We start from the raw sequence: 25976 nt of genomic DNA, 5'->3' as shown, positions 1-25976 counted from the left end.
CCTCACACTTGTTGCCCCAATCTCAGCTTTCTGATACACATTCCCCACCAGGAGAAATCCAACCCGTTCTTCAAGGTCCAGGGCAAACACTCTCCCTTCCTTGTCTGGTCTCTAGTCCTCTTCCCTGCGTAGAAGTGACTTCTCACCTATGTGCTCTTGAAGGAATTGTGCAACTCAGATGTTGCCCTAGCCAATTGTGCCTGGTACACAACAATATATAAGTCTATGTCTCGGACAGATATATTATCACCAAACTACTCCTCTTAGCATACCCTCAAATATATATAAAGCTATTTGCAATTCTACCGGGTGCTCAGTTGAAAATCACATCCACTTTAGCACAATTTGATACCAAGTCATCACAAAATGCGAGGTCAAGATTGAAGCTCTTCTGGAGGCAATTAAGGCAGAAGGATCTTTCCTTCCTCCCAAACTCAGGCCGAATTTTTTAGTAAATGGTTTCTGAACAACGACACAATCCTCTATTTAATTGAAACTTTTCCACTCTCATTACCGACACAAGAATTGCTCAACAATTCTTTTAACTCTCAAGTTTGTGAGTGGTATGTATTATCAAGAATTTATGGCTCTAAACCCAGAGCACAGAGAAGGTGAAAGATCTATCACAAGGTCATACAGCTAATCAAAAGGGCCAAAATACGACTCCATTCAGGATTCTCTCCGAAACCTCCTAACATGAAGAACCTGAACATCAGTTAACTTCCAAGAGTATCTGATGATGCTCGGTGTAGAGAAAACGTTCAAATATTTGAACTAATGAAGATGATCTAAAACATTTTTAGTTGTGGAAGTTTATTTACAATGTGAAAGTAATTCATCCTTCATCATACTGTCCACATTAACAGATTCTTTCAAAATTCACTGTGCAGTTAAAACTAACAAACACAGTTTGGGGAGGCACATACTAACAACTAACCCTTCTGCTCTTCTCAATGGCACTGACCAAAGACCCGTCCAGAAGAGCCACTTTTTCCTTCTTCATTTGTTCCCGGAGGCCCAACAGACTAAACATTAGAGCTCACCCCATTTTCCAATTTCAGCTTGCATTTAAGATAACGCTTTTGTTTCATTTACAGCTCACATGCTGCTGACACAGCTGCCCCTTCTTTGTAATAAACACAGGGCTTCTATATTTAAAAATACAGTGAAACTTTGTTATAACATCCCCTCCCCAGGCTCCGGCCAATTTTCTCTCTTCCAAGCCCCACCTCCACCCCAGGATTTTCTATCCGCGGCGCTCAAAACGTTAGACCCTTTTGGAAAGTCACATTTCTTCTTTAAAGACATCTCATCCTGGTGGTATTTTTCTTCTCCACAGCGTGTGTGTGTTTTGGGGGGGTGGGGGGGACGGGCGTGGGCGGAGAACGGGACGGACGCCCTTCCCCAGAGGCCTTCCCGAGCAGAAACACTTAAGTCTGTGGCTCCGGAGTCTGGGGTACTTTCTGAGAACTACGGCCGGCGCCCCCGATGTCAAGTTGGGATGACCTCGCAGGCCGGCCTCGGGGCGGGGCTCGGGCGCCGCGGGAGCCCGGGGTGGACACGCGGCCAATCCGGCTGCCGCGGGCAGCTGCGCGGTCAGGAGAGCGCACCCGCGGGCACTGAGGATCTCCGGACCGCCCTCGGCGCCTCCCCGCGCCCCCCCTCCCCTGCCAGGGGGCTGCTTTGTGTCGGGGGTGTTTCTAGTCAACACCCGGCCGAGACAACGGGGCTTCAAGCCGGGCGCGGGCTCCCGGGCGCCGAGGGCAGGGGGCAACACGCCCCGCTTCGCTTGGGACCGTCAGAAGGGGCCGGCCGAGGAGGAGGGTGTGGGCCCGAGGAGGGCACTGGGGGCAGATAAGGCGAGGCCAGAGTTAATCATCACCTCCCGAGCGCTTGGAAGGGACGGCCGGGGGCCGGAGGGGCGGGAGGGCGGCCCCGGGGAAAGTGAAACTTCTTCCCCGCCGCTCAGCCCCGCCAGCCTCCGGCAGGAGCAGAGGAACCCTGCGTGCACTCGCTCCTCCAGCCCGCCCGGCGCGGCACTCGTGTCTCCCAAAGCCGCAGCCCAGTTCACGGCGTCACTAATAACTACTCTAACGCGCGTTTTCCACGAAATCACCTGGGGTAGGGGACAGGAAAAAAGAGCTAGAGCCACTGGAAATAAAAATGAGTTAGTCCCCAGTCCATTTCTAAAAAGGACACAACGTTCCCATACCGGGAGTCGAACCCGGGCCGCCTGGGTGAAAACCAGGAATCCTAACCGCTAGACCATATGGGAAGTGCTGCTAAGATAGCTGCGGTGACTCACCTGACAAGCGCAAATGCCGCCGCTTCCTCAGCTCCACCGCCCACCGCCACTCCAGCCGCCGCCGCCTCTGCGCCACCCGAGTCGCTACCGCCGCTGCCCACGCGCTCGCGAGCCAGGGAACGCGCCCGACCCGAGCGCGCGGGCGTCCGGGGGGCGGGGCTGGGTCGCTCCGCCGCCTCAGGAAAGTTCTGAGGCCAACCCAAGCGACTCTCGACTCCGAAACCAGCTGTTTCACCTCTTTTTTTTTTAACTCCGCCAACGGCCCCCAGCCTACAGGTCCGGGCTGCTCTGCTGGTCAAAGTGCGTGCGGACTAGTTGGCAAAGTTGAGGGCGGCGACGTCTCTGGGAACAGCTGTTTGCGTTCGGGGCGGAGGCGGCGCGCGAGCTCCTCGGCCACGAGCCAGCGAGCCTAGAAGAAGGGTGGAGGTTCTGGATCTCAGGGAAAAAGAGAGAAGGCGGGATGATGCGGGGACGTGAGGCTTGAGCTTCCCGTCCCTCAGCTCAGGTCCCGTCGCGCCTTCGCCCCTTCTCGGTGACCTCAACCCGTTTATAGCAACCCCACCTCTCCGGAGCCGGGAGTACCGCCCCTGGAGGGGGAGGGGAAGGAGAGGAAATTTCGAACGCGGATTGAGTCCTCTGGGCACCCGTAGTTGGGAACCGTGGAACACTGGTCCTGGGGAAGAAGGGAGGTGTCCGGGCTTGGAGGCTGCGGTGGGCCTCGCGGTGAGCTGGGCTCCGACTCGCCCCGCGTGGGGAACGCGAGCCTCAGCCGGGCCCGGAGCGACCCGCGGAGCGGCTGGTCCTGTCATGTGAGTCGGGTCTCAGGCTCTAAACAACGAGGTCTTGTTTCGCCGGGCGGCCCTTTCCCCCTCCGGGTCTCTCGCTCCGCCACCACCCCTCTCCCCCCGCCCTCGGCCGGGGGGCGTGACGGACGCTCCTTTAACTCGCTCGGGGCTGGCAGCGGACAGGCGGGGCCGGTTTTCTGGGCGGGGTGGGAATGCTACCCCGCAGAGCGCCCCGGGGGCCTGGAGCACGGGCTCTGGGAGGGAGGCTGGCGGCCCCTGGAGATTGGACGGCCGCCGCAAAGCGACGGAGCGCTCCCGCCACCTACACGGTTGGGGGCCGAGAGCATCCTTCTGGTTTCTGTAGCGTTTGAACCGTGGGGTATTGTGAAATTGTAGGGTTGGGCTGCGGCCACCTCTGCCTCCTCCGCCTACTAGAAGCGGCCAGCCTTGGTTAGCCTATGAATTTATTTTTTATTTTTTGGTCTTGCCGGCCGAGAGATCCTTTGGGTTTTCCAAGTCTCTTTTGCCATGAGGCTCAAGAACAAACTGTATTAACTGATAGTCTCAGAGGAACCACGGCCTCCCACCAGAGGTGTCTTATGTTTTGTTCTTCGGGTAGAAATAACTTGATTTAAAGTGAACTTTATGAGTTTCTTCATGTTTCAATTAACAGTAATCTCCAAAAATGCCAGAAAGGAATGGAAAGAATAGATAATCTTCTCCAATATGTTCCTTATTTCTTAACACTGATGACAGTAACAAATGAGGCATTTTTTAAAAAGCTATTTTGTTTAAGGGCGTTTTAAATCCGTTGCAGACTTTTTCCACTCCCAGTTTCAGTTGACTGATTTCAGTCAGCTAAATAATAAAGCAGGGTGCTGTGTGTAACAAGTCAAGATTCAGTAGCAGAGGCTTATATTTCGGACTCTTTAAGAAGTTGTAAATCATGCAAAAATTTACCTTTTTAAATTTAAATTGTAAATAAACTTAAACTTGTTTTTCCTTTTCCAGGGCAGACTACTGGAAGTCCCAACCAAAGAAATTCTGTGATTACTGCAAGTGCTGGATAGCGGACAATAGGCCTGTATGATAATTGCTCTATTAAAGATTTTCATAATATTGTATTCATGTGAAATGTTCCTTTTTGATCTAAACTCAGAGCTTACAAAACAGTTTCATATACATTGCTCTTGATTTTTCAAAACATCGAACAATTTTTGTTGTCTTTTCATTCCTTGTAGGAAAGCTGTGAGCCGCCTCTTTTTCATCAGCCCAAATTTGATTATGTACTAAACCAAATTATTTCTCTGTGGCCCTTCAGTCACATTAAGGAACTGGACATAGCGTGGGTAATTGCATTAATGTTTATGAAACACCTACGTTATGATGGTGCTGTTTGTAATGTTGTCATATACAAAAGTAAAAGCAGAAAGCCCTTAATATGTAGAAAGAAATGACATTATTGTAGTTTTTCTTGTATGTTTTCTGTTCTAGAGATAGTTAAATATGTTTGATGCAGAGCTTTATATCTCTAAATGCTTAAATTTGAAAGAACATTGTTACCTTTGTCATGGAATATGAAAATAGGAATCTTTAAGCACATTATTACCGTATGCCTTAGTCCAAATTCAGCTTTTAAGACATGAAACAAAAAGCACCATTGATTTTTGGTTTTTTCCCCATCTCATGCATGTCATAGTCTATGTACATAGTACATAAACGGTAGGGTATCTTTTAAATGTATATTCATATCCTTATTATTTGGTAGAGTGGGATGCACAGAAGAACAGTAGCCCCATCTTTAACAGTGTTATGTTTCTTTGATAGACATTTATTACTATTATCTGCAAAGAGTTTAAGGATTTTTTCTTTTCAGTTTTGTCTTGCTTTACTTTTGTCTTTTTGAATAGTTGCTAAAGTTCTTGACTATTTTGTTTGACTTAGCCATCCTTACAAAAAAAAAAAAAATGCCACGAATTTTAAAAGCTATACAAATCACTGATAGTCTCTTCCCTGGAAGTATCCAAGCAATTCAGTGTTTTTGAGTTGTCTAGAGCAGGGGTCCCCCACCCCCAGGCCTCTAGTGGTACTGGTCCAGGGCCTGTTAGGAACCGGGCTGCACAGCAGGAGGTGAGTGGCGGGCGAGCCAGTGAAGCTTCATCTGTATTTACAGCCACTCCCCATCGCTCACATTACTGCCTGAACCAACACCACCCACCACCCACCCCAGGGAAAAACTGTCTTCCACTGTCCCTGGTGCCAAAAAGTTTGGGGACCAACGATCTAGAGTAAATAATTCCTTCTGGGATAGTCTTTCTTCATCTTCTTGAATTGCTAATATACATTGATTTAACCTTTAGAAACAAAATTAATTTGTTTTTGAACAGGCCTTAAATATTCTTTGTGTAGTATAACCAACTTTAGGAAACGAACATATGAAAAATAGAGGATGAATGTTTGCTTTATGAAGTCACACTTTAAAGAGGAATTCACAGCAGTACTTTCGAATAATCAGCAAATGTGTTAGATAAGAATTGACTGACAAAACTTATTTTGAAAAGTTACCAAAAATTTCTTACTGCATACAACAACACATTTGTAATTTAGGGGGCATTCTGGCTGTTAAATAGGTAATAGCATTCACTCACCAACTCTGTCCCCATCCATCCATTTACCATCATTCCTCATAGGTTACCACTTTTTAAATTTTCTTGTCTTTCCGTCCATTGTTTCTATAGGCATATAGATACAAGTTCTGATTCCAGCATGCATAGAAGGTAGCATGCTGTTTACACTGCCATGCATCACAGTTTTTTTTTTTTTAATTGGACACCATATGCTGGAGCTCTTCCATCATCAGTATATGAGGAGCTTCTTTGTTCTCTATTACAGCAGCCTAATTTTGACAGATAGTGCCAAATTGCCCTGCATAGAAGTTTTACATTTTGTACCATTACCACATAGTAATAGTATTTGTTTACAATTTAGGAGGAGTTTTTTAACATCTACTTTTCTCGCAATTTGGAGGAATAAGGTTCTAAGAATCACTGTTTATTCTCTGTGTCTATTACCTAATGTGGCAAGTAGAGCAGTACAAATTCTAGAGGTTCGCGGGTTTTGACATTTTATGTTGAGAGGTGTTTCTTGAAGTTAAGATTTTTTTTTTCCACTCCTTCTTTGGCTTCATGTCTTGTTTGAGTCCTCTTTACAATATTCACTAGATTAGTCATCAAGGGTACCTTGTATATTTCTCTATTAATATGGTCATCATAGTTTATTTTAAGCACCAAAGGAAACCTAGTCAGAGGGCATAATAATAAAAAATGTGGTTTAGTTCCTTAGCATGATTTGATAAAAAGGACCAATTTGCATTAGAATTATTTTTATCTTTTCTGCCAATTGTAATTCAATTTTATTATGTTCCATATCTTTATTTACTGTTACTTTGCTGTGAACATTATGTGTAGTTTTCCTTTGTATTTTCTTTTTTTTTATAATCTTCAAGAGCATCGAATTTCATGAAAGAGGAAAGAACCATAAGGAAAATGTGGCAAGGAGGATCAGTGAGGTAATCTAGTTTGTTTCTTTCTTTGCCAATTTCTCTATGTAAATATCAGCCCTTTATCTAGCTTTCACTTTTAATGTGTCTGACGCAGATTAAACAGAAAAGCCTGGATAAGGCAAAGGAAGAAGAAAAGGCATCAAAGGAGTTTGCTGCAATGGAGGCAGCTGCCCTGAAAGCATACCAAGAGGATTTGAAAAGGCTTGGCTTAGAGTCAGGTAAAAAAGGAGCCAGCACGTTCTAAAAGTAACATCAGAGGTCATGCTAAGTGAGCTCTTAGTGTTTCCATAGAGAGGTTATACACTCGGTGTACTCTTAGTGCTTTGCCTGTACATCACAGCCCTATTTAGACTGTGGGACTTTTGCTCGTGCACTTTCGTTTTGCTTTTAAATCGTCATCTTTCAATACCTCCATTCACAACAACTGTGTTACTCTTGGGGTTTCCTAGTCCTCGCTCTATGGTAGGTCAGCGGTTCATTTCCGAGACACTTGAGTTTTTATGTATTCTAATTATTTGGCTAAATGGATCTATTCATTTAAAAAATTGGCCTTGCATTATAACCCCCGTTCACTTTATCTATATGGTCAAAACTATGAATCATGTTTATTTATATAATTGAATTATAGTGAATTAACCTTGTGTGGACAAATTAAGTGACTTTACTACTAGAAGGTAGATTTTTTTTTTACTTTTAAATTTTTTTATTGAATATATTGGACATGTATGTAACATTGTGTGTTACTTTGATACATTTATTGTAATGGGATTGCCATTGTAGCAATATTTATCATATTACATAATTATAGTATGATATCATTGTCTATATTCATTATATTGTTCATTAGACTTCTGGCTTATTTACTATTCATTGCAAGTTTGTACCCTTAAACAACATCAGTCTTATCCCTCCACTCCCCCATCCCCTATTTTGCTCTGTCTTTTACAAGTTTGACTTTTTTAGATTCCACATATAGGTGATACCATACAGTATTTGTCTTTCCGTATCTGGCCTATTTCGCTTAGCATAATGTGCTCAGGGTTCATCCATGTTGTCGCAAATGGCATGGTATCCTCCCTTCTTATGGCTGAATTTGTGTGTGTGTGTGTGTGTGTGTGTGTGTGTGTGTGCCACATCTTTTTTTATCCACTTATTTGTTGATGGGCATTTTAGGCTGTTTCCTATCTTAGCTATGAATAACTTAGCTGTGATAATGCTGCAATAAGTATATATCTCTTCACAATCCAGTCTCATTTCCTTTGGGTATATACCCAGACGTGAATTGGTGGATGGTATAGTAGACCTATTTTTTAACTTTCTGAAGAACCTCCATATTTTTTTCCTCTGTGGTTGAACCAGTTTACATTCTCACCAGCAGTGTATGAAGGCTCCCATTTTACCACATGCTCGCCAGCAAGAAGGTAGATAATTTGAGGGTGTGAGGATAACTCATTTCCAGATAAAAGGCATTATTTAAGTGGTGTATATCTATCTTGTCACTGAATTTAGACTTTAAGTTGGTAACTTTCTATAAAGCATTTCTTTCATGACAAATCCATCATCCTGAAACCAGATCTCAGTTGTTGAGCTTGCATAACGGTTGCAGTAGTCAACATGGAATGGTATTCTTTACTTTCTAACAAAATCTGCTTTTGATTAACTTTTTAAGCAGAGTAACAGTTAAGTTAATTGGTGTTGCCCTCATCACATAAGAACAGTTGTGCCCAGACTTTTTTTTTTTGGATGCGTTGGGTCTTCGTTGCTGCATACAGGCTTTCTCTGGTTGCGGCGAGTGGGGGCTACTCTTCGTTACAATGCAAGGACTTCTCATTGTGGTGGCTTCTCTTGTTGCGGAGCACGGGCTCTAGGAGCGTGGGCTTCAGTAGTTGCAGCACGCGGGCTCAGTAGTTGTGACACGTGGGCCCTAGAGCTCATGGGCTTCAGTAGTTGTGGCATGTGGGCTCAGTAGTTGTGGCTCATGGGCTGGAGAGCATAGGCTCAGTAGTTGTGGCACACAGGCGTAGTTGCTCCGTGACATGTGGGATCTTTCCAGACCAGGGATCAAACCCCTGTCCCCTGCATTGGCAGGCAGATTCTTAACCACTGCACCACCGGGGAAGTCCGTGACCAGACTTTTAAAATATCCTGGACATTATTAGTTAAAAGGTGGGGGTAGTAGTATTTCTACAAGGTTAAAGCTTTATGTTCATTTTAAGGGGGAAAAGGATTGTAGGCATTCCTGCAGAATTAAAGACGTAGTTGAAAATTCATCTCATCAATTAGGTAGATCAGGAGATTCTATTATGCTGCCCTATGAGCAAATAAATCTTAGTGTTTTATATTTAGTTGGATTTTTCCTATCAAATGTTTTTCATAGCCTTGTTTTCTAAATAGAATATGTATTCCTTTAAAATTGAAACAGTATAGGCAAAGAAGAGAGTTTTTAAAACTAGCTGCTTTTAAGATTTCTCCAGACATCTTTAGAATTTTTAAAATAAAGTTATACTGTACATTTTATGCTATGGTCTGTTTGGGGGTGGTTTTATTTCTTCCCTAAATGATATGTCAAATACGTCTTTTCTTTTAAATAATTAAAGATACACATTATTTTTAGTGGCTACAGAGTGTTTAGAAACACAAGCTTTGGGGTCAACCAAAATCGCCTCTTGCTAGTGATACGACTTTCAATTTTTACTAAAATTAAGTAACATAATAGTATGAATTGCTCATTACTATGACCACTTGTAACAAGTGTTCAATAAAGGGTATAAAATGCCATAATAGGATGCCATTAAAATGCCATAATTTATGTAACTAGTCTCTTCCTGATTAACATTTAGGTTCCTTGGAGTTTTTTACTGTTAGGAAGAATGTTTCAGTGAGCACCCTTATGTAGGCATGTTTTCACATTTATCTCTGTAGGCTCGATTTCTAGAAGTGAGATTGCAGATTTAAGTGTAAATATATTTTGTATATTGATTGATTAAATCAAGCTGTCTTCACAAATGTTGGGCTGATTTATACTTTTTCTAGAAATAAAATTATTTTATTAACTGATGTTGGGAATAATTATTCCTTTGGAAAAAAGCAAAGCCATAAAAACTACCCATTTTTTATACCCATGTAGATATCCGATAGATCATACTGACTAACTGTGGATTTGGTCATTCTTTTCAGTATTATTGATCTAATGCAAAAAAAAAATTGTATGTATTTGCATTTCTTTGGATATTAGTGAAGTTAAGTGTTAAAGTACCTTTGTACTTTTTGCCCACTTTTGTGTTAAAATGTTAGATTTGTAAGGGATCTTTGTTGGGAACGTTAATCCTCTGTCATATTTGTTGTAAAGATTTATCATTTGTCTGTCTTATGTTTTTTTTGTTGTTTTTATTTTTGCCATACCAAATATTTGAATTTCTATGCAGTCAAATTTAACATTATTTTACTTTTTGTTTTTTCTCGTAAATATCTTTGATCTGAAATTTATATTCATGTAAAAACATGGGAGGAGCAGGGAGTGGAGAATAAATTTACTTTTTCCCAAATAATTAACCAGTCAGTCCAACATCATTTGTTAAATTATTATTTTTTCTCTAATAAGAAATACCAGAAATATGCAGTTGGAACTGTTTCTGTACTATTGTGTTTCAGTCATATGTTTGTCTACTCCTGGATCAGTTTTACACTATTGGTTTTTTAATCAGAGTTTCAGAATGTTTTAATATCTAGTAGGACTAGATTCCCCTTATCACTTCTTTTTTATAATTCTCCAGGATATTCTTATATTCTTACATGTTTAACTTTCTAAATAGGCTTTGTAATAACGAGTCAAGTTCCGAAAACAATCTTGTCAGGCTTTTAATTGGAATAAAATTATTAGTGGTTTTTTTTTTTTTTTTTTTTTTTTTGCGGTACGCGGGCCTCTCACTGTTGTGGCCTCTCCCGTTGCGGAGCACAGGCTCCGGACGCGCAGGCTCAGCGGCCATGGCTCACGGGCCCAGCCGCTCTGCGGCATGTGGGATCTTCCCGGACCGGGGCACGAACCCGCGTTCCCTGCATCGGCAGGCGGACTCTCAACCACTGCGCCACCAGGGAAGCCCTATTAGTGTTTTATAACAGGAAAAAAAATTTACATCAGCTACATCACCCTTCTCTCATCTTTCTTCAGAAATTTCAGATCCAAGCGTGTCACCAGTAACCAGCACTATCCCACCCACCTCTGCATCAAATCAGCAGAAAGAAAAGAAGAAGAAGAAAAAAGACCCTTCAAAGGGCAGATGGGTAGAAGGCATAACCTCTGAGGGTTACCATTACTATTATGACCTTATCACAGGAGGTAAGTCATTTAGGCATAAAAACAGTAGAGAATGAGAACTGACAGTTTGTTTTGGGTTATAGGACTTTTAGTTAATATGGGAACGTTTAAACACTGAAAGACTAACTTTACGTTTTTGCCACTGGTAAAGAAAAATGATGTGCCCTTTAAAAAGGTACCCTTCTCGGGCTTCCCTGGTGGCGCAGTGGTTGAGAGTCCGCCTGCCAATGCAGGGGACACGGGTTCGTGCCCTGGTCCGGGAAGATCCCACATGCTGCGGAGCAGCTGGGCCCATGAGCCATGGCCGCTGAGCCTGAGCATCTGGAGCCTGTGCTCCGCAACGGGAGAGGCCACAACAGTGAGAGGCCCGCATAATGCAAAAAAAAAAAAATAAATAAATAAATAAATAAAAAGGTACCCTTCTCATAGTGACTCCAAGTCATAATTAAAGACTTAATGGTGGGTTCCTTACAAATAAATTATAGCTTTATATTTTCTCGATAAAGCTTTGTAAATATTTTAACTTTTAGGAGTGTATGAGGTCACAAGGAGAAAGAAGAGAACAAGAAGTGGAAAGGGTGGGTGGTACATATATTAAAGGAATGGTAGAAGAAACGGTAAGAATGGTCAGGAAGGTAGGAAATGAGATGAGAGAGTTAATCACGAAGAAAACCTTGGGCTACCAGTATCATGGAAATTATTAAGATCTCTAGAATCACAGTCAGTTTTTGACGACATAGGAATAGTAATCTCTGAGAGTTTGCACTGAGCCGTAAGTGAAGTGCGTGTTGTTGTTCAGCAGTGAACCATAAATAATTGTATGCTAGGCATTATAAGTCTTTCTCAAATTTACATAGAAATTATTTATTAATTACATTTTTTCTCTCTTCTGGTGCCTATGCCTTGCTGCCTTTGTTCACCATCCTACTTTATATACTCTTGCTCTCAGCAATATTTGTTTTTAATTCCTGCATTCTTCATCTTATTCCTCTTTGGAGTCATTCATTCCATCTCTCACTCTCCCCTGCCCCAAGATGTCAAAATTGATCAAGCCTGAATTCCAAGAAATCTTTAAGAGGAGCCCTACCTAGCTCTAATACTTCTTGTGAAGGACCAGTAACTTCTTATCCTTCATTCTGTCCTTCCGTCTTGGTTACGTAGCATCCACATGTATTCTTCACAGTACTACTGGGATGTATGTTGTTTCTTTTTATTTTTCAGTTATGTTTTAACCTGTAGACACGTAGCGTTTCGTTCACGTTGAATATCTTGCAATTTTTTGCCAAATTAAATTTTGGGGGGAAGATTTTACAAATGCAATATATTTTGTTTTAAGCATCTCAGTGGGAGAAACCTGAAGGATTTCAAGGAAACTTAAAAAAGGTAACTGAAGCACATTAATAGTCTTGCTTTAATTCTTTTAAGTGATTGGCTTCTGGGATTTTTGTAGGGTTGATTAAGCAAATTTACTTCCAGATAAGCCTCCCTGTCTCCCCAACCCCCTTTGTTCCTTTCTTTCTATAGTCCTTTTTTTAAAAGGGTGGATGGTGGTGGAAAAGTGATGTCTACCCTAAACGTCCACGCAGGGCAAATATTATTAGTTGGTTTGCAGTCAGTTGCCATTTACATGTCCCTGTCAGTCTGCAAAGAACTGTTCCTGGCTTTCAGAGGCAAGGCATTCCCTCCCTGAAAGGTGGCTCATGATGAACACAAATCAAGCTTCCTGGCCATGATCAGTATCACCACCCCTAATTGCCAGGTGTCAAGAGGAAAGGAAAGGTTGGCTGACTCTGCCTTAGTTATCTAATATATGACCACATCTTCAGTTTATGCTGGTTTTTTTCCTCCCATTAGACGGCAGTGAAGACCGTTTGGGTAGAAGGTTTAAGTGAAAATGGCTATACCTATTATTATAATACAGAAACGGGGGGTAAGTATTACCTTTGTTTATCTCTTAAGCTGTCTAAAATTGTACCTCACACTGCTTATTAGCCTGCTGATGAATTGTCTGAACCTGAGAATTTTAGTATACTAATAAACATATTTCTGTAGCAAGTACGTATTTTTTATAATTTAAAAACACTAATACAATGGAAAAGCAAAAAGATTTCTCTAATACACTGAGCCATGTGTTGTTCTTCTCAAGTGATACTGCATTCACAAATTTTTTTGCTTTGAAAATCATTTTTACTTTCTCTACCATCATTGGTTTTTATCGTGATTATTTTAGAAATATAATCATTACCTTGGAAGATCACCTCATTCAACTTGCCTTCTCCTATTTTAAAAAGCAGAACTGAAGCTATTTTAGCAGTGGCTAAGACTGTCTAATTTTCACTTTTACTAATTTAATAATTTTCAGTTATATAAATATTTAGAAAACATGCATAATTATTGTTACCTAATTATTATCTAAGTTTTTCAAATTAAGATTTTACCTAATTTCATAAAACTAGTCTTTCCAGTAATTATAGTTGGTTTCTTCTGCAATTAAATTTACCAAAATAGCTATAGTATTGGTGTAACTTTGAGCTTTGTTTGTTTGTTTGTTTTTTAATTCCTGCTATCCAAAGACTGCTACATAGCATTAAGTCTTTTAGGAGGAAAAGGCCCTTTTGACCTCCAAGTAGATACCCAGCCTGCCCAATGATGACAATGCTTCTACCTCAGTAAACTTGATGTACTGAATCCTTATAAAGATAAAATAACATATAACTATAGAGTTAGATCTGAGTGAGCTCAACGCACAGCTTCCCTTACCAGCTCTGTGATTGTGGGTAAGTCACTGAGCCTATATTTGCGCTTAAGTAGAGCTGATCCTGTACTATGTGAGTTCATGATGGTCATGCGTCTCTAAAGTTCCCCAAACAGTGCCTGGTACATATTAGATGCTTAACCAATTATTTCTTGTAAGTTCTTTTATTACTTGTGTGAAATAAAGACAAGGAAAAAGTAATATTTTTTATTAGTGCTGGAAAGAACCCTGTAATTAATAAGGGACTATACATACTGATTTTCCCTCAACAATTTCAGTGTATGTCTGGATCAATGTGATTATTAATAGAGCCCCCTTTACTCTTAAAACTTTGCCAGTTGAACAATAAATTTTAGAATCCCTGTCCCTTTTATTAAACTAAAAATAGAGAATAACTGCGGATAATTAGAACTATCATTTTACTAAAAGCCCAAGAAACCACTGGGTGGCAGTAGAGTTCAACTGAGATTTTTTTTCCCTTATTATAAAACGACAAATTATATTCATTCAGATCTTCGCCATATTATTCCACTTTATGAAGATCCCAGGGAAATTTTGTGATAAATAAACTTCAGTAAATCTCATGTGTGCCCATTACGATGTTTCCTGAAACTGGTGTTGGTTCAATTTTGAGTCCTCAGAAAGTATTACCAGTTGTTAGGTCTCTTTCCATTGGGGCTGTAGTTTATACATCTAGTGAATCCAGATTGCTTGAATTTAATTTCTGAAAGATAATAGCAAGACCTTTGGGATCTCTTATTTATTATCTTCTTGATCAAGTGATGGTGTGAAACAGATGCAGTGTTGTCACTTAATATACTGTAAGTAACAGGAAACATGATATTGGGAATTACTTCTAAATAGAATTGGTAACTAAATAACATGACTATTAAAATGTGTTGAATAGAATCCAGATGGGAAAAACCTGATGATTTCATTCCACACTCTGGCGATCTGCTTTCTAGTAAAGTCAATGAAAAGTCACTTGGCACCCTAGAAGAGTCCAAATTATCAGGTTCACATAGTGATTCTGATGGGGAACAAGAAGCAGAAAAGGGAGGAAAAAAAGGAGAGGTCTCTACAGAAACACAAAAGCTAAAAATAAAGTTTAAGGTAAGTTCTTGATTTACTCTTTACAACAGTTTGTTAATTTATGAAAAGATCTACAGACTTTCTTCAGCTTTCTGGTAGAAGATAGAAATAAAACCAAGAGATGCATTTTGGCACCCAGATAAATGGTTGTATCATTTATTGATATCTATTTGATAACAATATAGTAAATTCATTTTTAGACCTCCTAAGTTTGAAATGCCTCTGTAACATTCAGAGAGCTGTCTGAACACGCAAGTATGAATGTCTAGGCTAGAAATGTTAATTTGAGTATCATCAACATACTGGTAGTAATTTAAGTCTCAGAGTGGATGAAGTAACCTAGGAAAATGACCTTGGGGAACATTAAACATTTAAGTACAGGAGAAAAAGGAGCCCACAAGGCAGAATGAGGAAAGAATGATTAGGAAGGTATGCTGAGAAGCAGAAGAATTCAGTATCCCAGAAGCCAAAGGAGCAGAAAACATCAGGCATTAACTAGGTCTAGAAAAGGAAAAATGTCCATTGAATTTTGCAGTAAGGAAGTCCTTGATATCCTTCTAGCAGCTATACCAGAGTTTTAGGTGGGAAAACTCAGATTACAGGAGGGTGAAAAGTGGTTCACAGTGTATATGTGGTTTTGATGTGAAGTGAAAAGTAGAAATTAGATGATAAGATGGTGGCTACATACTGACTTTTAATTGTGAGAGATTTGTGGGGGTGATGTTTTCCTTAAGAGGGACTCCAAAGGAGGTAGAAAGGGAATACCAGCAAGGGTGAGTGGATAGGTTGGTCTTGAACAAGGAATAAACTCGTTTTCTGTAAGAAGGTAAGGTTTTCATTTTCTGTAAGGTATGGCTATGGATGATTTGCTGTCAGGAAAGAAGAGTTCTGCCTTTTAGCCTCAACTTACTCATGTATAAAGAAATCAAGATTGCTTGCTGAGAGTGAGAAGCTTTGGGGAGCTTGACAACATTAACAGACTAAAATAATCACTGAGCCAGGGTGGGAGAAGAAATGAACTAAGTAAGAGGATTGACAGGTGGTGGTGCTAAGTGCCCAACCATGGTGGGAAAGTAGAACAGACATTTTAATAGTGTTAATAGTATCGCTAGTCCTCCTGCTTTTGTGACCTTTCCAGGGACACTCAGGAGCCTGGGTGCCAAAGCAGACAAGATACATAGCATTGATCCATGGTTGAGTACTGGCCTGAGAGGTGAAGGAATATCCAGGATGCTGGAGAGAGGGCACTTCCAGCCTTACCTAGGGTCTTGTCATTGCCTGCAACTTCTCAACCTACCCCTCACCCTAAGTCCCACCAAGGGGTGAGGAATGTATCCAGTGTATAGAAGAGCAGCAGCAAAGCTCTTGTGTAGTAGGTACCTTACAATGTTTATAGTGAAATTTAGGTAACCCAGCATCCAACGTGGGACAGATATTATTAACTTCAAGCGAACAAAATATTACAAAATACAGATAAACAAAGAAGGACAAACTATAATCCTGCCGCTTCCCAGAGAAATCAGTATAATACCTTGATGTTACTGGTCTATAATTTTCTATTCAGACTTGTACATTGCTCTAAACAAGGTATGGCGTCATACTGTAATAAGGTTTTATTATCACTTTCCAATTTAATCTGTCACAAAGACATCGTTAAGTCTTCATGTACTAAAATAATGGATGGATAGTATTCCATGATATGAATCATTATAAAATTATTAATTCAACCCTGTGGAGCTGAATATGTATTTTGAATAATCACTAAGGGGACCAGGAGAAGAAATAACTGGAGACACATTACTAAGCAGTGTTAAAGTCTCTGCTGAAATTGGATGTCATAAATTCTGAAATCTCATCAGTTTGTATGGTTGTGTGATTTTTTTTGTAACACTTGACAAACTAATGGTTGGATAGACTTGTGTTGGAGATTTTTAGGTCCTACGCAATAGACAGGCATAGGGACAAAGATATTTTAAGGGTGCTAGCAAAAGAATATTTATAATGTGATTCTCTGTGGGCTGGGGCCTGATAACGAAGAATGTAAAGTCTAGATGAAACAAACTCAGAACACAGGAAATTGAAGTAGTAGAGATGGTAACGATGTTGGGTAGGAGGTATTGTAGAAGTAAGCGAGCCAGAAAGCCAAAAGAATAACATTGTGGTCAGAGGGTGGGCTTTTGGAGTTTAAGATTTCGTAAGTGGGGCATTTTTGAGTGATGACCTCATTCAAATTAAAAGGAACATATGTGTGAGGATCTAATATTTGAATACTACCTATGCACCAGGTGCTACATATGAGGAGATTATCTTATTAGGCGGCTGAAATACAGTGAAGGCCAAAGTCATTGGTTTTGTGGGTCACAAAACTGAGGGTAGGGAATTTTTAAGCTCTGGGATGACAAGAGTTTTGGTTTTTTGTTTTGTTTCATTTTTATTGGAGTATAGTTGCTTTACAGTGTGGACAACAAGAATTTGAACAGAGAGAACATACAGAGTTGCCAGAGTCATCACTTGATATGGAGAAATGGGGACTTCCCTGGAGGTCCAGTGGTTAAGACTCTGCGCTTCCAATGCAGGGGCGTGGGTTCAGTCCCTGGTTAGGGAACTAAGATCCCACATGACACATGGCTGAAAAGGAAAGAAAGAAAGAAGGAAGGAAGGAAGGAAGGAAGGAAGGAAGGAAGGAAGGAAGGAAGGAAGGAAAGAAAGAAAGAAAGAAAGAAAGAAAGAAAGAAAAGAAAGAAAGAAAGAAAGAGGAAAACATACATACAATTAAGTGTGAACATTAAAAATATATATATATGGAGTAGTGGCCAGAGGTCATTAGATCATGAGCGGAAGAATGGAAGAGAACTGTATAGAAGGTGGTATGAGCCTCAGAGGCGGAGGCATTTATTGCATGACCTCAGTAAAAATGTCTTACTTTACAAATGTCATGGCCTGGAAGCAGTCAGGTTGGCTAAGAGAAAGCTGGTGCTGTCTCCTACTTCTGTGTTATCAGCAGCATAAGGGGATGAGTGAACATCCATTCAAAGAATTGCAAACGGAACAGTGTTCCAGGACTGCCACCCATGGCTGTGCAGTTTACGAAGAGGCTGAAATCTAATGCATGGTCCACACGCTAACCCGGGCCACGGGGCTTTGTTATCCCAGATGATAAAAGCGCCGTAAAAGCACCAGCCCTCGCCAGGGGCTCCTTGGGAGCTACTTCTACCTCAGGGGTGTGTCTTGTTCTAATTTCACATCATTACCAGTTGTACAGGCCAGTGAGGTTTTGGCAGTGTCCTCAACATGAAGATGGATTTCAGTTAACACTAATTTGTTGAGGGAGTTCTTTAAATAGATAATGGGTATAGAAGGGTCCAGTGACATGGCATTAAATTCAAAAGGGGCACAGTATGAAGGGAGGTCACTGTTGGACATGTAAGTAAGGAGAGAAGCAATAAAGTGGAGCAGAGAGGATAAAAGGCCAGTGTATGTCTCTGAGGGGGGTAGAACATTAATAGGATGATGTTATATTATTTTAAAAAACAGCCTTGGCCATGATGTGTTAGCATTTTAGACTTAATGAAAAACCTAATCAAGCATTAAAGAAGTTCTTTTATGTACGTTTGTTGTGTTACGTGCAAATTTGAACTATTGAGTTAATGTATTATTTATAAATCAATACCAAGACTACGTTAAAGAAATTTTTGGTCCTGGCAGTTTTGCTTGAAGTTCATTATTTCTTAACTTTGACATTTCAGGAAAAAAATAAAAACAGTGATAAAGGAACTGAACCAGAAACACAGAAAGAAAAAGATACCCAAGGGAAGAACTCATCAGGTCCAAATGAAGAAAAACCCAAAGCTCATAAAAAATCAAACCCATATGGAGAGTGGCAAGAAATTAAACAAGAGGTTGAGTCCCAGTAAGTACCTGAAACTTAATGCCACTGTTATTACAGGTATTTTACGTCCCATTACTTCCATAAATTGCAGTACCTAATTTCAGGAATAAGGTGCTCATTAAAAGTGTAGCTCATTTCCTTTATTTCTAGAATGGTTTTGTTTTTTCTAATTAAATATTTTAAAATGTAAGCTAAGGTTTATTTTTTTAAAGTAAACTAATGATTGTTTTAATTCTTACTAAGACATGACATTTCTATTGGCCACAAATTCCCACACTAACATACCATACACACATGTGCATTCTCACACTCAACCATCGTTATTCTATCAGAGAAACAAATACCTGCGTATTCAGTACATGCTTCATGGGATCTATCTAAAGGCAAGAAAAAAGCTCTTGTTTTGTTACTGTATTGAAAATGGCTTGTGACACTTAGCTAAGTTGTTAAGTTTTTATTCAAAAAATGGCTGTTTTATCAACTAAACAAGATGATGGTAGAGATGATACCTGGTTTACATTATTAGCTTACGTGTTCATATCAGCTATTGTCTTAGGATCATTTACACAATGAAAAATGTCACCCCCAGCTTCACACATTGCTGTTTCTTAAATGCTTAAAAAATATCTTCAGGTGGGAAAAAAGTACTTATATGAATTAAGCAGTTTTTCTCCAAACATTAATGCTTTGAAATGGTAATGTAATATAACTGTTCCATGCATACTTTTATAGTGAAATTATTCATTGTTAAAACTGTACTTTAGGGGACTTCCTTGGCGGTTCAGTGGTTAGGACTCTGCCCTTCCACTGCTGGGGGCCTGGGTTTGATCCCTGGTCGAGGAACTAAGATCCCACATACCATGCGGGCAGCCAAAAAAAACAAACCAAAAAACTGTACTTTAATGAAAAGGTCATGTTTTTTCAGAAGACGGAGTAATACAAGTTTTGGACAGCTTTATATACTGTTCTAATAAGAATTGATTCCTTAGTGATATTGTACCATAATATAGCTTTGAACTATTAAAATGTTTTTATTAAATATTCAGCTTTTATTTTACTTAATGAAATATTAGGAAATGTGTATTTAATGCTACATAGTGCCAGGGACTGTAAGGATATTGACTGTATATGTTGAAGTTGCAGAAATAATAGACTACATTGATTACTTCAGCCCCTAAGTGATTTCCTAAGTGACTTAAAATAGGAGGATGGTCTTCCTATACCAATATCTCCTGTACATCAAAGTTGAGATTTCTTAAAATTTGAGTATTTTGTTTTCCATGTGATAAGTTTACTGTAAAGCCATTATTCTTAACATCAGCCAGTTTAATATGTGATGGATTGTGTCTGACTTCCTAAGTAGATTTACTGGTGAGGTTGAAACATTTTTTTCATATACCTGTATTTATCAGTGTTTTGTATTTACTCTGCTGTGAATTGTCTGTTCATAGTCTTTGCAAATTTTTCTATTGAAGTATTAGTCTTTCCTTACTTGCATAAGATCCTTATGTAGCACAGAAGCTAACCATTTATTAGTAGTAGTTATGGTGGATTTTCCACATTTGTAGTTTGACTTTTAATTGTGCTTATAATGGTTTTAGATGTGTAGAACTTTGTAATGTTTAGTCTGGTATCTTTTCTTTTCCTTTGTGATCTGTTTTATTGATACTACCCTTTTTCATCCAAAAGTCAAGTTTATACTTGTATCTCCTCCTGGTTTGTGTGGTCTTACTTCTTTTTTATGTAATTATTATTATTTTTTAAATTAATTAATTTATTTTTGGCTGTGTCGGGTCTTCGTTGCTGCACACAGGCTTCTCATTGCTGTGGCTTCTCTTGCTGCAGAGCACAGGCTCTAGGCACGCAGGCTTCAGTAGTTGTGGCGCACAGGCTCAGTAGTTGTGGCGCACAGGCTTAGTTGCTCCACAGCATGTGGGATCATCCCTGACCAGGGATCGAACCCTGCATTGGCAGGCGGATTCTTAACCACTGTTTCACCAGGGAAGCCCCCATTTTTATGTAATTATTTAATCCATCTTTTATGTAGTTATTTAATCCATCTTTAATAATTTTGATACATTGTATGAGATGAGTTTTTTTTAATATTTATTTATTCTTTGGCTGCATCGGGTCTCAGTTGTGGTGCGCGGGCTCTTCATTGCGGTGCGTGGGCTTTTCTCTAGTTGTGGCGTGTGGGCTTTTCCCTAGTTGTGGCACGTGGGCTCCAGAGCATGCGGGCTCAGTAGTCGTGGCACACAGGCTCAGCAGTTGCAGCACGTGGGCTTAGTTGCCCCTCGAAACGTGGGATCTTAGTTCCCTGACCAGGGGTCGAACCGGTGTCCCCTGCATTGTAAGATGGATTCTCAACCACTGGACCACCAGGGAAGTCCCGAGATGAGATTGTAAAATAATTTTTTATCTTACCTGGCAAACCGATTTTGCCAGTACCATTCTTCCCCATTTTTAAGTTGCATTTTTTTTTATCTTGTGTTTAATTCTTAAATTTACCAGTTTGTTTCTGGCTACCTATTCTGTTCCATTGGTCCATCTATCTTTGTGACAATACCATAAAGCCTTAATTACTATGATTTAACTATATCCTTTTATATGGTATGTTCTGATATCTGGTGGTGTATCCCTGTATTTTTTTTCCCCACATTTTCTTAAGTAGTTTCTTCCCATTTTTTCCATGTTAAATCATTTGCAAGTGTTCAACAATATTTATATAAATATTACAAATAAATTATACTTGTTGAATTTGGCAAAAATTGATGTGTTTTCAATATTTCATAGTTTCATCAAAAAATGTTGTACATGACTCTTTTTACTCAAGTCATTTTGTAGGATTCTCTCTCTGGCTTTTGTAGCTACCTCTGTGTAAGTCTCATGCTTGCATTTCTTGAATGTAAGCTAAGTAGCCACTTAGTCTACTTGATTCATTTCTGTAACCCCAGGACTAAAAACAGTGACTGGCACATAATAGGTGCTTAGTACATGTTTATTAAGTACCTGAATAAATTTTTATATATTTTGCTATTTTTAATTGCAGATTTAGTCCATTTTTTCCATTATTTTGTAAACCAGTAATTATGGTGTGAAAAAGCCTATGTGTCCAATTATGTTGCTGATTATTTTATTATTTTTAAGACTTACTCTTTTGAGTCTTGGGTTTTCCATGTAGAAACTTGTCTGCAAATATTTTTTGATTTTTTTCTGTTGATACTACTTCCTAATTTATTTCATGTCCTATTTATTTTAGTTACATTTTTAAGCCCAATGTTATATAATAATAAGGGGAGTGGGCATTTCTACACATCTGTTTTGTTGCTGATATCAATAGAAATGTCTCTAAAATTTATATTGAGGATTATATTGGCTTAAGATAGATAATCTTTATTATGTTAAGGAAGTGTGCTTTATTTCTGGATTGTTCAAGGATTATCATCAGAAATAGATTTTGGTGAATTTCAGTAGCCATAGCTCTGATGTGGAAAACTGATTGGGAAATGGTGGTCTATGGTTTAGTTTTGTTTTTTTTTTTGTTAAATGTATGATAATTTTATGAGATTTTTGTATCTGACTTATGCTAAATAAAATGGATTAGGTAGCTTTCCATTTCTTTAATGTTCTAAAACAGTTAATAGTTTCCCTGGGATTAAAAAGTTTTTTAAAAAATCACTAGTAAAATCTTCTGGTCCTGGAGTTCTAGGGGGAGGTAAGTTTTGATAGCTTTTTCAGTCTCTTGGATACTATCTATGTGACATTAGGCAAGTTGCCTAATCTACATGAGCCTCAATTTCTTCATCTGTAAAATGGGATAATAATAGTTCCTGCCTAATTTCTAATTTATTGTGAGGAATAAACTAGAAAAAAAACAAGTTAACACACTTATCACTGTGTTCATACTTGGTACCTAGAACACCTAAGCACTCAGTCACTGTTAACATGCTGCAGCTGGTGTTAGGGGGCAGGGGTAGGAAGTAGCTTCATCTAGTCAGTTTCAGTAATTCATATTTTCCCCTAAAATCTTGTGTTTCATCAAGGGCTTAAAAGTTAAAACATATGGTAATACATTAAACTTCTTGTATGTTTAAATTTTTCAATTATTTTTAAATCCTTTCACATTGTAAACTTTTTTATTCTTTTGGGATGATATTTGTTAAAGAATTTTTTTCCAGCTGTGTTAAGATACTATGATTTACATATAACATGTGTAAGTTTAAAGTATGCATAGGAATTCCCTGGTGGTCCAGTGGTTAGGACTCCACACTCTCATTGCCGAGGGCCTGGGTTCAATCCCTGGTCGGGGAACTAAAATCCCACAAGCCACACGGTGCGGCCAAAATAAATAAATAAGTCAAGTGTGCAGTGTGTTGATTTGATTGATATGTTGCAAAATGACTACCACAATAGTGTTAGCTAACACCTCCATGTCACACTTAATTACCATGTTTCTGGTTGGTTGGTTGGTTGGTTGGTTTTTTTGTGGTGAGGACATTTAAGATCTAGTCTCTTAGCAGCTTTAAGGTATGTAACACAGTATGATTACTATAATCACCATCCTATAAATTAGATTCCCCCAAATAGTCTTACAACTGGAAATTTGTACCTTTTGCTCGATCTCCCCATTTCCCCCATTCCTCAAACCTGGTAACCACCTCTGTTCTCTTGTTTCTGTAAGTTTGGATTTCTTAGGTTTCACATATAAATGATATCATATAGTATTTGTCTTTCTCTGTCTTATTTCACTTAGCACAGTGCTGTCAAGGTCCCTCCATGTTGTCACAGATGGTAGATTTCCTTCTTTCTCATAGCTAAATAATATTCCACTGTATGTATATACCACATCTTTTTTATCCATATCTTGGCTACTGTGAATAATGCTGTAGTGAACATGGGGGTGCAGGTATCTCTTCAAGATCCTGTTTTTATATCCTTTGGATGTATATGCAGAGGTGGGAATCTTGGATCATATGGTAGTCCTGTTTTTAATATCAGGAACCTCCATACTGTTTTCCATAGTGTCTGTACCAATTTACATTTCTACCAACAGTGCTGAAGGTATCTCTTTTCTCCACATCCTTACCAACACTTGTTATCTCTTGTCTTTTTAATACTAGCCATTCTAACAGGTATGAGGTGATATTGCAGTTTTGATTCACATTTCTCTGTCAATTAGTGATGTCAAGCATCTTTTCATGTACCTTTTGGCCATTTGTATGTCTTCTTCAGAAAATGTCTATTCATTTTCTCTGCCCATTTTTTAAATGGATTCTTTGGGGTTATTTTGTAATTGGGTTATGAGTTTTCCATATATTTTGAATATTAACCCTTTAGCAAATATATGATTTGCAAATATTTTCTTCCATTCTGTACGTTTCCTTTTCATTTCGTTGATTATTTCTTCTGCTGCCCAGAGCTTTTAGTTTGATGTAGTCCCACTTGTTGATTTTTGTTTTTGTTGACCGTGCTTTTGGTGTCATATCCAAAAAATCATTGCCAAGACGAGTGTCAGGTAGAGCTTTTTTAAAATGTTTTCTTCTGGCAGTTTTACAGTTTCATTTCTTTTGTTTAAGTCTTTAATAAACTTTGGGTTAATTTCTGTGAGTGATGTAAGATAGGGGTCCAATGTCATTCTTCTGCATGTGGTTACCCAATTTTTCCAACACCAGTTATTGAAGAGAATATATATTCCCTATTGAATAGTCTTGGCTCCTTTGTCAAATGTTAGTTGACCCTACATGTGAGGGTTTACTTCTGGGCTCTCAATTCTTTTCCATTGGTCTATGTTTCTGTTTTTATGAGAGTATCATACTGTTTTGATTACTAAAGATTTGTAGTATAGTTTGAAATCAGGAAGTGTGATGCCTCCAGCTTTGGTCTTCTTTCTCAGGATTGCTTTGACTGTTTGGGGTCTTTTGTGGTTCCTATAAAAATTATAGGATTGTTTTTCTATTTCTGTGAAAAATACCATTGGAATTTTGATCAGGATTGCATTGAATCTACAGATGGCTTTGAGTAGTATGGACATTACAACAATATTAATTGATCTGATCCATAAACACAGGGTATCTTTATTTGTCTGTGTCTTCAATTTCCTTCAGTGTCTTGTAGTTATCAGTATACAGACCTTTCACCACCTCAGTTAAACTTATCACTGTTTTATCATTTATGATGCATTGTGAATGGGATTGTTTTCTTTTTCAAATGTTTTGTTGTTAGTGTATGCAAATGCAACTGATTTCTGTATTTTGATTTTGGTTTTGGCCACTCTGTGCAGCTTGCAGGATCTTAATTCCCTGACCTGGGATCGAACCCGTGCCACCTGCAGTGGAAGCGCAAAGTCTTAACCACTGGACTTCCAGGGAATTTCCTGTGTTTTGATTTTGTATCCTGCAAATTTACTGAATTTATTGAGTAGTTCCAACAGTTTGCTGGAGGGGGAAGGGGGCAGGGGGAGTCTTTAGGGTTTTCTACATAAAAGATCATCTTATCTACAAAGAGAGATAATTTTACTTCCTTTCCAATTTGGATGCCTTTTTTTTTCTTGCCTGATTGATCTGGCTAGGACTTCCAATACTATGTTGAATAGGAGTGGCAAGAATGGGCACCCTTGTCCTGTTTGCGATCACAGAGAGAAAGCTTTCAGTCTTTCACCATTGAGTATGATATTGGCTGTAGATTTGTCATATATGGCCTTTGTGATGTTATGTTCCTTCTATTCCCAATTGGTTGAGTATTTTTATCATGAAATGATGTTGTATTTTGTCAAATGCGTTTTCTGCATCTGTTGAGATGATCATAAGATTTTTATCTTTCAGTTTCAGTCAATATCAGTTGATTTGCAAATGTTGAACCATCTGTCCTTACATCTCAGGGATAAATCTCACTTGATCATGGTGTATGATCCTTGTAATGTGCTGTTCAATTCAGTTTGCTAATATTTTGAGAATTTTTGCATCTATATTTATCGAGGATATTGGTCTATAGTTTTCTTTCCTTGTCGTGTCCTTATCTGGCTTGGGTATCAGGGTAATGCCAGCCTCCTGTAATGAGTTTGGGAATATTCTCTTCTTTTCTGTTTTTTGGAAGAGTTTGAGGAGGATTGACATTAATTATTCTTTAAATGTTTTATAGAATTCTCCAGTGAAACCATCTGGTCCTGGCCTTTTTTGTGTTGGGAGGTTTTTAATTATTGGTTCAGTATCCTTCCTTGTTACTGATCTGTTCAGATTTTCTATTTATCACAATTCATTTGGTAGGTTGTATGTTT

General features: G+C 39.2%; 2 protein-coding genes across 3 annotated transcripts in view; one reads left to right on the top strand and one right to left on the bottom strand.

The window, feature by feature from the left end:
* ELF1 (E74 like ETS transcription factor 1) overlaps nt 1-2500 on the bottom strand; it is a 106394-nt gene extending 103894 nt beyond the window's left edge. The window contains exon 1 of the mRNA XM_081215133.1: nt 2306-2500. The gene's annotated coding sequence lies outside the window, so the exon portion shown is untranslated. The remainder of the gene's footprint in view (nt 1-2305) is intronic.
* A 461-nt stretch (nt 2501-2961) lies between these two features.
* WBP4 (WW domain binding protein 4) overlaps nt 2962-25976 on the top strand; it is a 34532-nt gene continuing 11517 nt past the window's right edge. The window contains exons 1-9 of one of the 2 annotated variants that reach the window (XM_081215138.1): nt 2962-3114; nt 4102-4174; nt 6596-6658; nt 6747-6870; nt 10821-10988; nt 12304-12350; nt 12822-12897; nt 14630-14835; nt 18561-18724. In XM_081215138.1, the coding sequence (XP_081071264.1) occupies nt 3113-3114; nt 4102-4174; nt 6596-6658; nt 6747-6870; nt 10821-10988; nt 12304-12350; nt 12822-12897; nt 14630-14835; nt 18561-18724 (923 nt within the window). In that variant the 5' untranslated portion in view covers nt 2962-3112. Of the gene's footprint in view, nt 3115-3533; nt 3683-4101; nt 4175-6595; nt 6659-6746; nt 6871-10820; nt 10989-12303; nt 12351-12821; nt 12898-14629; nt 14836-18560; nt 18725-25976 lie in introns of those variants that run through there. The other variant, XM_081215137.1, reaches the window with a different exon arrangement.

Source organism: Mesoplodon bidens (genome assembly GCF_964165515.1).
Source record: "Mesoplodon bidens genome assembly, chromosome: 17".
Lineage (NCBI taxonomy): Eukaryota > Metazoa > Chordata > Mammalia > Artiodactyla > Ziphiidae > Mesoplodon > Mesoplodon bidens.
Note: the sequence above shows the minus strand (reverse complement) of the source record. Positions and strands in the feature narration are given on the sequence as shown.